Source organism: Bufo gargarizans, chromosome 1 (genome assembly GCF_014858855.1).
Source record: "Bufo gargarizans isolate SCDJY-AF-19 chromosome 1, ASM1485885v1, whole genome shotgun sequence".
Classification (NCBI taxonomy): Eukaryota; Metazoa; Chordata; class Amphibia; order Anura; family Bufonidae; genus Bufo; species Bufo gargarizans.
This window is the reverse complement of record NC_058080.1, coordinates 358400787-358415236: the sequence shown is the minus strand read 5'-3', so window position 1 is coordinate 358415236 and position 14450 is coordinate 358400787. Positions and strand designations below refer to the sequence as shown.

Genomic DNA, 14450 nt, shown 5'->3' with positions numbered 1-14450 from the left:
TTCCATCAATGATGGCAAGCCGTCATGGGCCAGATGCTGCAAAAAAAGGCCAAACCATGATGTTACACAGATGGGAAGAAGTTTTTATGCTGGAATGCAGTGTATTACTTTCTCCCAACATAACGCTTCTCATTTAAACCAAAAAGTTCTATTTTAGTCTCATTCATCCACAAAACATTGGAGCACATTTATTAAGACCAATGTTTTAGACGCCGGTCTTAACAAGCCTTATATCTGGTGGAGGATCCGCCAAAGTTATGAAGAGGTGCAGGCCTCTCCATAACTTCGACACGTCTAGCTTCCTAGCTGTCTTATATTTAGACCATTTTCTATGCCTAAAACAGGAGTAGAAAATGATGAATGAAATGGGCCTGCCAGCCCATCCCATTCCCCGCCCACAATTTTAGACCTGGCGTGATCAGTGAGAAGTCGCACATAGCAGTGCAACTAACCTTTTCTCCACCATCTGGCCTGAAATACGCCTAATGTAGGCATATTTCAGTATAATAAATGACCCACATTGTTCGAATAGCCTTCTGGCTTGTCCAGGTGATAATTAGCAAACTTCAGATAAAAATCAATGTTCTTTTTGGAGAGCAGCAGCTTTCTCTTTGCAATCCTGCCATACACACCATCATTGTTCAGTGTCCTCCTGATGATGTACTCATGTACATTAGCTAATGTGAGAAAAGCCTTTAGTTGCTTAGAAGTTACCTTGCAGACAAATACATGCCTTGCTCTTGGCGTGATCTTTGTCAATCAACCACTCCTGGGGAGGGTAATAATAGTTTTGAATTGCCTTAATTTGTACACTGTCTGTCTGAATGTGAATTGGTGGAGTCCAAACTCTTTAAAGATGGTTCTGTAACCTCCTCTAGCCTGAAGAGCATGAACAACTACTTCTGAGGTCCTAAAAAAAATCTATTTTGTGCCATCACACACTTCCACAAATGTGTTGTGAAGACCATATCATCGACTAAAAACACCTGACACTAATTTTACCCTCCTGGGAGAGTAATAATAGTTTTGAATTGCCTTCATTTGTACACTCTCTGTCTGAATGTGAATTGGTGGAGTCCAAACTCTTTAAAGATGGTTCTGTAACCTCCTCTAGCCTGAAGAGCATGAACAACTCTACTTCTGAGGTCCTCAAAAAAAATCTCTTTTACGCCATCATACACTTCCACAAATGTGGTGTGAAGATCATATCATCGACTAAAAACTCCTGACTCTAATTTCACCTTCAAATTATCTGCTAATCCTAAAGGTTTACATCTTTTTGCCACACATATACATGCAATGTCATATTCCTCAATAAATAAATGACCAAGTTTAATACTTTTGGCTATTTTGATTTGGTAATCTATCTTAGGACTTGTGTGAAAATCTGATGTAGTTTTAGGTAGTTTTAACAAAATTCTGAAGGGTTCACAAACTTTCAAGCACCACTGTGCAGTACATACAGTATATAGCAATATAGCCATATTGAGAAAAACATGCATTTTTTTTCAGTGACTGACAACGAGGTAGCTAACCATTTTCAAAGGACAATTATAAGCCAAGATGGGATATCTGGACTACTATCTATCACATATTCTTCTGACTTGCTGATCTGAACTATTCAATAATCCTGCCCTCATCCACAACCTGTTAGTCAAGATGCAGGATCCAGCCCAAATTTTGTAGACTGAAGAATAACATCAGTTTTAAAGTTTCAACAATTTTAATGGAAACAGAAGAGGTTGCCTACTTTTTGGCAACCTTATCGCATGACCTATTAAGTTATATGCAAGTACAGTAATAGAGTGAAGACCTGCTACAAACAGCAGAGATCACTCTGGAGGACCCAGGAAACCTGGGCATCACAAAGACAGCCTGTGTAATGCTTACTTTAAAAATGATTAGTTACTAGAGTGATATTTTATTGTCAGGGGCTTATATTCAGATCCCCTGCAATCAGCTGTACTCCTGGGGATGTTCTTACACAAGGAAATAGAAGAAAACATTCTTATCGTAGTCTAAAAAATTACTCAACAGTCAGTAGCAAATAGACCATTATATGCAACAACAATTACCTGTAGCTCTAAATGTAATAAAATGCTAGTTGCCTAGAGAACATCTCACATCTCAAAGAACAGAGGAGACATTACCCTTCTTTACATAAAGCATGTAACAATCTACTGTACTTAAAAATGTACTTGATACAGCAAGAGGCCCTTTTATAAAATGCATTTCCTTTCTGAAAGCTGCTTTGCATTTTAAGCTTTACCTTCATGTAAAAAAGGAAAAACATACATATAAATAGTGATTACTAGATTCATGCAGTACCAGTAGTATCTTCATAGAAATACAAAGACATAGGCAAATGTACAGTTTAATTAAGGTTGCTAAATATCATGAAGTTTATGGTGTTTGTGAGTCAACCTGAGCGTGTCTCTTAGCTGTAACTGACATCTTTATTAATAGTATTGTATGTTATAATGAACATTTTAAAGATCTAACATACGGCACAGCTTTGTAATTGACTTGTCTTCGTACATCAGAAGACACAGACTAGATGGTTTTATAACATTATGGGCAAATTAGATCCATGAAAACCTCTTAAGCTTATTAAGAAATATCATTATTACTGAAACCAACATTGCAACCTTTTACTCTCCACATCAGACACCACAAGATTTGGACCATTTCTGGTGGGTTCTATATCTGAAGATCAATCATCCTAGATGCTTTGCAACAAAAGGAAGCAAAAGAGTACAGTTCATGAAACCAGTATAACGAGACAATTATTCCTTTTAGTGCATTGTGGTTTTATAATCATCGTAAGCACTAAAGGTATATAAAAGGCCGTTTTAGATTATGGTTTTATCTAGGTCCACTTTCACTGGCAGTGGTCCAGCTTCCTCACTCTCTTCAGTAGGGCAGATGGTAACAGCCACCACAGGAGGCAGTGGAAAGGGCTCTGGCTTTTCCATGTCTTCCAGATATTCTTTGTCTCCATTTATGCTCAGTGGCTATTAGGAAGCAGAGATAAAATGGGTTTACTACATCATTAAATATATTTACTGAGTAAAATCAAATAGGTTCCTGTTTACAATGGTTACATTGTATTAGCGTAAAGGGGTTTTCCAGGAGGAAAATATTGATGACCTATCCTAACGTGATGTCACTGGAGCGCCACTGCCTCTTCAAACAGCTGATTGTTAGGGTTGCTGGGAGTCATACCCCCCACCGATCAGATATTGATGACCTATCCTGGGGATAGGTCATCAATATTAAAATCCCAGGGAAACCCGTTAAGTCAATTTTGATGTATCTAATTAAGTGGGCTGTCTCAGTACCAAATATCTTAAAAGTATGTTACATAGACAACAATGCTGTGTCACTGCATTTTCTGGAAGCATCTAATATATTTTTGTTAGGGATTTTTTCAAAGGTTTATAAACAGAAAACATAATGTACTCATTCATGTATACTTAGCTGCATGAAACCTTGAGGATTTATTAAACTGGCCATACATACTAGATTAATGTCTGCCAAACCCACTGAATACAGTAGGCCTCAGCAGCCATCTAATGTGTATGGAGGTGTCCAAACTTTGCCATTGGGGGAATGAAGGATTGGGCCATTGGATTTTAACATGCCTGACTATTATTTTCAGGGGAGAAAATCCAGCATCAGAGGTATCTGGCAATGGTTTACACCAGGGATGCTCAACCTGCGGCCCTTCAGCTGTTGTAAAACTACAACTACCATCATGCCCTTTTGTAGGCTGATAGCTATAGACTGTCTGGGCATGCTGGGAGTTGTAGTTTTGCAACAGCTGGAGGGCCGCAGGTTGGGCATCCCTGGTTTACACCACATGCCCCTTTCAGAACACATACACACTTGGCTAATCATGCATGTGTATAGAAAGTCTGGAAAAATAGCTGTTGGCAAATGTTAACTAAAGTGTATTGCCTTTAGTTTTGATGCCCTCTAATCCACAGAAAATGGTAGTAATATTAATGATACACAGAGAAAACTATCTCTTATACACTGGGGACTATATAATGGCCATGGTGAACAGAATTTGCTGCTCACTGCTAAGTTTGAAGCTTTTATTCTACTTTTGCCCAACACTGTTGATTCTCCTAAAAAAACCAACAGGCAAGTCAACTTCCTTAGCATAAATACACATTGGTGTCATTGGTTTGTATATAATACCATGCATACTTCAGTCATTATACTGTGGCATCTACTTTCTCTTCTCTCCCTATTCAAAACACACACTTGCTTGGCTGACCTGATTGTGTATGTGTTTAGGGAAATATTGTTCGGCCAAACAGTACTTTGGTGCATGGGCGCCTTAAGATGATAAGTGAAGAGCTAAAATAGGAGGATAGTATTTTTTTTATCCTAAAATTAAGCATGAATCACTTTTCACAGTAACTAACATAAAACTTGAATGTTGACACATTCACCTAAAATCTATTCACTCCTACCACCAAAAAAGCAATACTGTTCTATATTTTACATAAATAAGAATGCGGCTTTATTCTAATGTCCATGTTATTCACATGGCTAATTGTTAAAATGTTATCTCCTAAGCAGTAAAGGAAAATAGTGCTGTACTCTACCTGAGCCTTTACATGTTGATCGGGGGCTGTTACAAGGCTGGCACAGCTAAGCCAGAGCATCACCATTATGGACAGGAACAAACATGCAGCCAGAATCCAACGTGGTAATCCTGATCGCCTGCACGGAAAATTATAGATTAAAGTTTTGTCTAGGCTATTAAGACTAACTTCAAAAGGTGGAAGCATTATGATTATGATAGCGGAGTCTAAAGGGATTGACCAGGATTAGAAAAAAATATTTTCCCCAGAAACAGCACTATATGGAATGTATCTCTTGAGTAAAATGGAGATGAACTGCAAAACCAGACACAGCCTATTGACAAATATAAAACAAAAACACATAATTTTTTTAATCTTAGACAATCCCTTTAAGGCTATTACTCCATTGGCACAGCAAACATAGAAACATTAAATGAGTTAACTGTATAACAAATACAGTATATTCATGCATGGACTAAATGTTAAAGGAGTTTATGATAGTAGAAAAACATGGTTGCTTAATACCAAAATAGCATCACTCTTGTCCCTGGGCTGGGTCTGGTATACTCAAGTGAATAGCACTGAGCAGCAAAGCCAATGGAAAACTATTTTTTGGAATAAGATATCCACATTTGTCTGATATAAAATGTGGGGGGTACTATATCTCCTTTAAGAGCGCTTTAATCTGCATGTGGAGGCTTATAGGCTATTCATGCTCCTCTGGAATTATGGAAAGAAAGGATGTAAATGAGCTCTTAACAAGCTCTGCCTCTAATGCCACCTGATGTAAAGCAGCAATCCCATAAGTCAATATTCAACACTTTAAATAAGCTTTGAGACAGAATTCCAGAGGAGCATGCAGGGCCTATAGGTATCACGATCCCTCCCGTGACAGAGGTTAGAAAATCTTAGAGACTTGCATCATGTGAGGTTATCTGACAGCCCCTCGGTTTTCACTTTGCAGTGTTGTTGTTGGTATGATCACACCTCTTGTTTCAGGTATAGCTTCTGGTCATTACTCCTCCTCTATTTAATCTGAACTCACACTTCTTACCATGCTGTTGATATTCTCTGCCTGGAGTTGGAAGAGCTGGTGTGTTGTCCTCATCTAAGTCCCTGCTCATCCATTTTCTATATAAGATAAGTGTACTTCTCTTGGTATTCTGTTGCTCCCATTTGCTTGCCGCTTACTGGGCCTCAGGGAGACGCTGGTTCGTTTATCTGGGAAGGAACCAGTGGTCTCAGACCCTGTCACCAATCCTAGGGCTTTTCTAGGGCCTAGATTTATGGTGTATGAATATTTCCACCTTCAGGGTCTATTTATACTGACGGGAGTCAGGGCTAGGTTTAGGGTTTCCGTAGGTGGTAACCAGTTCCCTGTCCCTAGCCTTTAAGCCTAGTTCCTGGTAATTTTCCTTCTGTTGTCCTTCTGGTGTTCCTCCAGTTCCCTTACACTGTGACAATAAGCCTCCTCACTTCAACACCCTCACCAATCAACTATTTAATGAGAACACAGCGTTCATACAAACAGTGTGATCCCATCGCTGTTTACTTGGTCTCCATCGACACTGCAGCAGCAGAGCAGTGTAATTACACCTGCTCAGTCCCATGCACTTGAATGGGAGAGCTCCATTCTCTTCAGAACAGCTAATCACCGGGAGTGCTTGGTGTTGGATCGCCACTGATCTGATACTGATGACCTATCCTAAGGATAGGTCATCAATATGAGATAACCAGACAACACCTTTAATAAGTTTCTAACATAATTAATACTACTACTTTTTCTTATTATTATTAGTTATTATTATTATTATTATTATTATCAACTAAAATGTTTGAGGTGCTCTAAAGGTACAGGGGTATGTGACTGTAAATAAAAAGATAAGTAACAACACAGTTTTGCTAAGGACAGAAGATGACTAAGTGGATTTGTTTTTATGAAGAGGTAAGTAGAAGCCTGGACAGAGGAGCTTCTGAGTGGCTTTTCGCCAGGAACGCTGCACTCCAGGGGCCTGAACGGCTAACCTATGCAGAAATCATTCTAGTAGCCTTGAGCTTGCTCCGAGGCTTATCACAGCTTTGTTCCTATTAAATCTATAAAACTGGTGTTTTTTTCCCAATTCCACCCCATTTGGAATTTTTTTCAAGTGTCCCACTACAAAGAATTAAATATTAAATGGTGGCATTAGAAATTACAACATGTCAAGTAAAAAAAAAGCCCTCATATGGCTATGTGAACAGTAAAGTAAAAACGTTATGGCTCTAGTAAGAAAGCACTCAGATGAAAAAATGGAAAATGGCTGTCTCAGGGTTTAAAACCCTTAGATGATTGCTTAGAACAAAATAACATAGAGGGAACATTGGCCACAAGAACCTTAGTTAGGCTTTGATAGTTCATTATACAGAAAGGTATGAGAGAGAGAGAGAGAGAGAGAAAAAAAAAGAAATGGAAACATGGTAGTGATGGATGGAGGCGGGAAGAAAAGGTGGACAAAGTAAGAAGAAGAAGTGAGAAAGAGCACAAAAAAGATTGTGAAGAAGGAACACAGAGTCATTGTGTGTGTGAGAGTTGGGTAAATGACTCATACTTCGACATGCATCCCAGAAAATCATGTTCTGACTGTGGGGACTCCATGTGGGGTAACTTATGCTTCACTTTAGACTCCTTAACTGAACTCTTCTCAGTTTTGTCACGTGCACCTATAAAAACATAAAAGACATACTTAGATAATAAATCCCTAAATAAAAATATAGAGGCACATTTATTAAGGCGGTCTTTTTAGACGCGATCTTAATAAGCCCTATGCTGGCGGTGGATTGACAAAGTTATATAAAGACGCCGGCCTCTACATACAGTAACTTCAGCATATCCACCGCCGATTCTAAATGTAAGACAACTTCCTTGCTGTCTTACATTTAGACCATTTTCTACACCTAAAACAGGCCGGTCCCCTCTCCCCCATGCCACACTCACTTTTTGTGGCCTGCCGTGAGCAGAGAAAAAGTCGCAGATTCTGCCGCAACATGGCCTGCGACAGAATCTGTTCCAGATATACACCACAAAAGTGGTACATATCTATTCATAATTGACCCCTATAATATATGACCTTATTAGTAGCAAAACCATTTACATTATAGTATGTCTATACTAATAAAGTATATAAAGTCTTGATTAATAAAATATACTAAAATTATGACAAGATAATTATAAAATACATAGTACTATCAAAACATTTTCTTACTTCGCCCCTGGCCCCAAGTCTAAAGACACTTTGCTGCTTTGATTAAAAACTAGATTAAAAAAATTGAATACATTTAAAAATTGGATAGATATAACTGAAAAATGTTGTAAAGTTGAAAAATTGTGAGGAATTTTGACAAATGAGACAAGTCACTTAACCTCTTAAGGACACAGGATGTACAGGTACGCCCTTATGTCCTGGTACTTAAAGGACACAGGGCGTACCTGTACACCCGGTGTATTTTCCATCACCATCTCGCGGCGGCCGGTGATCGGCACCCGTGCCTGCTCAAATCATTGAGCAGGCACCTGGGGCAAATGCGCCAGGGGGTCCTGTGACACCCCCATGTATGCGATCGCAGAAAACCTCAGGTTAATTCAGACCTGCGGTTTTCTGCGTTTCCCGGTTATTCGGGTCTCTGAAGACCCGATAACATGGAACAGGATGGTGATGGTGGTGTGATTTTACCCCACGAATCACCATCCTGCGATCCTGAGTGGTGATGGTGACATCACCTTTCAGGATCGCCTCTGATTGGTTGGTGGGCGGGCCGGCGGGAGATTCAAAAGATGCAAGCGCTCCTCCCCCTTTTGTGTTCCGGAGCCGGAGGAGAGAGGAGCCGCCTGCACGTCGTCATCCATTGGTGCCAGCATCACCCCATCTGTGCCCCCCAGGACCCGATCTGTGCCCCAGCACGCCCCATCTATCTAGCAGGTACATAGGGAAAGCATAGGGAAAGTTTGGGTTAGGCAGGGAAAATAAAGGGAAAGTTAGTTTGATAAACTTTTGTTGCATGACCCTAAGTTAGAGTGTCTGGGGTCCACAGCACAGCTGTGTGACCCTAGACGCCCCAGGGGTGCTGCCGCTTGCCCCCCCTTCCCCCCCAACTTTTTTGGGGTGCAGGATTTTTTTTTTGGTGTACGCTGACTGTGGCTGGCACTCTTGGCGTCCGGCCACTGTTAGCGCATCGCACACCCCACCGCTGATCAACTTCGGACGGTTGATCAGCGGTTTTGAAAAAAAAAAGTCAAATTTTTTACCCTTTTTTTGTTATTTTTTATTTTTTTTTCTGTTAGTTTTAGGGTGAGTTCATGAACACCCGTGCCCCCACACACACGCACACCTAAATAAAGATTCACACACACACATACACACGCAGACACACACTCCCCTGTGGTCCGCCGGACGTTTTTGGCCGAGGAGGCATACGCCCAGCTTGCCTCCGACTCAGAGAGTCCCAGTGAGGATGAGGATGACCCCACTTTCCTGTTGTCATCCGCGTCCTCCTCTTTATCTAGCGATGAGGATGAGCCCCCAAGGCGGCGGAGACGCCACCAGGCGGAGCAAGGGGACCGCCATGCTAGGGACCCTGTGGCCCAGCCTAGTACGAGCAGCTCTGGGGCTCGTACTAGTTTTCCGGCCCACCAGTTAAATCCACCGAAGCACCCTGCCGGTGAACCTGTCTGGTGTAGCCCAGAGCGATACGAGCGCGTGATTCCTGATTTTGTAGGCCAATCAGGAATCCAGATTTCCACAGTGGGCTACACTGAATATGACTTTTTTGTCATTTTTTCAGTAACCCACTGGTAAATCTGATGGTGGAGCAGATGAGCCTGTACGCCCAACAGTTCGTTGCTCAACACCCGGGCTCCTTTTTGGCCAGGCCCGGTGGCTGGACGCTGGTCAGTGCAGCCGAAATGAGGACATTTTGGGGCCTCATGCTGCATATGGGCCTGGTCAAGAAACCCAGTGTCAGGCTGTACTGGAGTGGGGACATACTATACCAGACCCCACTTTACAGTACGGCCATGACACTGTTGTGCATTTTCATACGTATGCAATATTATCTAATGACATTATAATGAAAATGAATGCTCATCTCATTGCCTTTAAAGGGCTTCTGTCACCCCACTAAACCGTTTTTTTATTTATTTGTTTACTTATAATCCCTATACTGCGATTTATGCCTACATAAGCTAATTAATCATTTCGGTTCAGTAGATTGTGTTAAAAACGTGCTTTTAAAATATGCTAATTACCTTGCTACCAGCAAGTAGGACAGCTACTTGCTGGTAGCAGCTGCATCCGCCGATCCTAAAGACGCCCCCTCCACATGTTGATTGACAGGGCCAGGGAACGGGATCGTCCTCTGCTGGCCCTGTCTGTTATCAAGATCTCGCAGCTGCGCCGTAACGGTATTCAGTCAGCACAGGCGCACTGAGATGCGGCCGCTCCATCCTCAATGCGCCTGCACCGATGACGTCACATCTACACCCGGCGCAGGCGCATTAAGGATGGAGCGGCCTGCGCCGATTGAAGACAGGTACGGCGCAGGCGCAAGATTTTGAATGCAAACAGGGCCAGCAGAGAACGATCCCGTTCCCTGGCCCTGTCAATCAACATGAGGAGGGGGCGTCTTTAGGATCGGAGGATGTGGCTGCTACCAGCAAGTAGCCGCCCTACTTGCTGGTAGCAAGGTAATTTGCATATTTTAAAAGCACATTTTTAACACAATCTACTGAACCATAATGATTAATTAGATTATGTAGGCATAAATCGCAGTATAGGGATTATAAGTAAACAAAAAAAAAAACAGTTTAGTGGGGTGACAGAAGCCCTTTTAGAATAAAATCAGCCTGAACCAAAGTTCTATTATGTGTCTGAGGAAGCCAAGATGAGTTCATGGTAAGTTCAGTTTATATAAAAATAATTGTGAACATAAACGTTCATTGTATTTAAAAGTTATTGCTAAAGATATGGGACCATCTGTAAGGAGTGAACCAACTTCCTAAGACATGTCTGTCTGAAGGGAACAAGGTTATTTGATAAGCAATGACTTGATAAGGGTTCATATCCTTGAGGCACACCTGCTGTATGAGGTTCAATTTATATATTCATAATTATATTATATATATATATATATATATATCTCTGTATGGTATATTTAGTTTACAACATATGTTAATCAATAATTCATATAATGTGTTATCTATGTGTAACAATGTATCAATTTATATATGTTATACCATGTATTTATCATTTAGAAAATATTGTAGAAGCTACAGAAACATTGAAGTAAGTTTATGTTAATTAGTTCTCTGAGAAGAGAAAATGTTATTTCAAAACAATAGTTATTCATGGATGTAGATAAGTGAAATGTACAAGTTCCAATGCCAAGCATCAAAGCCGTTATATAAAATTTTCATCAAGTCAACCTATATTTCAAAAAGATAGGAGAAGACAGTCTACTCCAACAAGTCCGGGATATAGGTAATTAAAAGTGTCAGGAAAAGACCTTCCTCAATGATTTATATTTAAATAGGTCAAGAAGGTCATGAGAACATATTATTAGATATTTAATTTTAATGCTTAAAAGTTGTGATGTTCATCTGCAAAACCGCAGTGCCATCTGGAGGCAGATGGACAATATTATATTATTTCATTATTTGTTCTATACCATATTAGGAGTTGATGAGACATCATGGTGCAATTAGCATGCAAATACACCCACCTTACCTGATTGGGAATCCCTAATCTAAATGGGTTGATTCTCAGATAAGGGGGGGGGAATAATTACTTGTGTGCGGCGTAGCAAGAGGCAGCCAGATAGATCCAAAGAGCCATATAGATCAAAAGAGCCATAGATCCATTGATCCATCCATTCATTCAATCAAAAAGAAAAACTTTACCAGAAGAAAGGTGGATTATTATTTTTTTCTGGATTACAAGGAAAGTTCTTCAGAACTGGTCCCATCTGAACTCTGTCTACCTTTGACCCGGTAACGTATATTTTGTTTACTACTCGTGATATTAATAAGATATTTCTCTCGGTATATAGCCAAGAGTTCCCATATTGTGGGAATATATAGTGTTAGGTGCCTCCATAATGCTGATTATTCTCTTAGCAAAGATGCATATTGTTAATGGAAGATCTGACATTATTTGAAAAGAGGACTAAACCCGTGGAAAGTTACTTTCCTTAGTCTATTTGCTGAGCTGAATATTTTATCATATTAATATCATATATTTTTGATTGGTCATAGGAAAACAGAGTCAAGGGATAACAGTTATTTTCCTGTATATCCGTGTTTTATTGTTAAAGCCTGTTTGAAAAAGAGAAGATCCTAAGTTTCTCTTGGTATATGACTCTGTTTGTTCAGAATATGACACTGGTTGTAAAAAATCACTAAAACATACTGTGCTGATCAGATAGGGGTGTGTCAACACCACCGTGTGGTACATTTCAGACATTATTTTGTAACTTCATAATTTGTTTTGCAATTGTATTGTTTTTATATTCTTTGTTTTTATAATAAACGATTATATATTTTTGCATATAGAATTGTCCCTTTGTTTCACTGCTTGCACAAATCAAATTAAGATACTTGATAAAAAGAACTTAGAGGCATGTTTATGTCCGCCTGAAGGATAATATAATTTTTATGTTTTTTTATCCTCTCTTTTATATGAAGATTTTTTCATATAGAAGATATACGACAACACGCTCCCGGTTTGAGGCCATCCGGAAATGTCTACATTATTCAGATAATGCAGCATGTCCCCCCTGAGGTGATCCTGCCTATTACCATCATCGATCACTTTGGAGCCAAATTCATGGAGGCCTATGTACCTGGAAGGGAGGTCGTGGTTAATGAGTCTCTCATTGCGTTCAAGGGGAGACTCATTTTCCGCCAGTATGTGCCCTCCAAGCAGGCGAGGTATGGCGAGAAGCTATACAAAATTCGTGAGCGTACCTCAGGGTACACTTACAAATTTTGTGTATACGAGGGGCGAGATTCCTGGATTCAACCCCCAGAAAGTCCCCCCACTCTGGGTGTTACCGGGAAACTTGTGTGGGATTTTATGTACCCACTGCTAGATAAGGGTTACCACCTTTACGTGGATAACTTTTATACCAGTATCCCCTTGTTCCAGTCCCTTGCCGCCAGATCCACGTCTGCTTGTGGGACCGTGCGGAAAAATCAACGCGGCCTCCCTGCCCACCCCCTCAAGGTACCTATCCCCAGGGGTGAGACCCGTGCCCTTACCACTGGAAACCTGTTGCTGGTCAGGTATAAGGACAAGAGGGATGTCCTTATGCTGTCCACAATTCATGGTAACAGCATCACCCCTGTCCCTGTGCGAGGTACCGCGGCAACGGTCCTCAAGCCCGATTGTATCGTCGACTACAATCTGTATATGGGAGGAGTTGATCTCTCTGATCAAGTCCTAAAGCCATATAACGCCATGCACAAAACCCGGGCATGGTACAAAAAAGTTGCGGTCTACTTGGTACAGGTTGCCATGTACAACTCTTTTGTGCTGTCCCGGAGTTCTGGCAACACAGGGACATTCCTTTAGTTCTATGAGGCAGTCCTCAAGGCCCTTATCTTTTCGGACCGAGCAGGCCGGAGTACCTCGGGAACTGTAGGCGCCCAGATCGTCCCTGGCCAACACTTTGCAGGTGTGGTCCCCCTTACTGGAAAGATGGGACGAACCCAAAAAAAGTGCAGAGTGTGTCGCAGGAGGGGGATACGGAAGTACGTCAAAAGGTCACCAAGTCACTGGTGGACATGACGTATTAGTATGGGTATTTGCATTTTAAATATAACACTTGGACACCCAGCGATTCCACTGAACTTGGCTTTCAGTAGTATATGGATCTATTCCACAATTGGCAATTTTGTTTTGCAGATATTACCAGACATGTAGACATGTCCCTTTTCCCAAGCAAGGGCTGTGTCTGATAATGCAGCTTTGGCATCACACACAAACTGATCTCCGAAAGGTGCTGGGATTCCCAGTCAATGTAGAGATTTGCCAATTTTTACAGGAGTCCAGGATGTCTTCTCTTTTCAGAGGAGCCTCCTGAAACTTCTGGGAGAGTATGATCTTTACATGTATCATAGCCAAATACAGGGTATTGTACTGCTAGGGCACAGTTATCAGCTGTAATCTGTTTAGCAAACTAGCAGCCACTGTTCAGTTTACCTGCAGTTCCACCACAGGATAAAATACGCCTTAGGCCTAGTTCACACAAACGTTTTTTTTGCAAGTGTACGGGCCGTTTTTTTGTGTTCCGTATACGGAACCATTCATTTCAATAGTTCCGCAAAAAGAACAGAATGTGTTCCGTATGCATTCCGTTTCCGTATTTCCGTTTTTCCGTTCCGTTGAAAGATAGAGCTTGTCCTATATTTGGCTGTAAATCACAGGTCGTGGCTCCATTAAAGTCAATGGGTCTGAATCATCTATTGAAAATGTTATGGCCAGCCCAATTTTTTCTATGTAATTACTGTATACTGTACATGGCATACGGAAAAACGGAACGGAAAGACGGAAAGGAAACGGAAACACAACGGAACTCAAAAACTGAACAACTAATCCATGAAAAACGGACCGCAAAAAACAATAAAAGCCACACGGTCGTGTGAACTAGGCCTTACACAGTGCCCAGTGAAATCAATAACCTATCTGCATATTACAGGACATCCAGAGTGGGAAATACTTGTTGTAGCTGCTCGCTGCTCTATATAATAGAGCAAGGTCCACAACACAAGGATCCTGAGTGCAAGAATAAATATGTTGGATTTGAACTTGTTTTGTAATC

At 40.9% G+C, this 14450-nt stretch overlaps 1 protein-coding gene across 2 annotated transcripts in view; it reads right to left on the bottom strand.

The window, feature by feature from the left end:
• Positions 1-298: 298 nt before the first annotated feature.
• Positions 299-14450, bottom strand: part of LOC122919830 (transmembrane protein 59-like) — a 98697-nt gene continuing 84545 nt past the window's right edge. For both annotated transcript variants that reach the window (XM_044269024.1, XM_044269028.1), the window contains exons 6-8: positions 7187-7298; positions 4620-4737; positions 299-3014 (exon numbers count right to left, since the gene is read on the bottom strand). In XM_044269024.1, coding sequence (XP_044124959.1) covers positions 2853-3014; positions 4620-4737; positions 7187-7298 — 392 coding nt within the window. In that variant the 3' untranslated portion in view covers positions 299-2852. The remainder of the gene's footprint in view (positions 3015-4619; positions 4738-7186; positions 7299-14450) is intronic.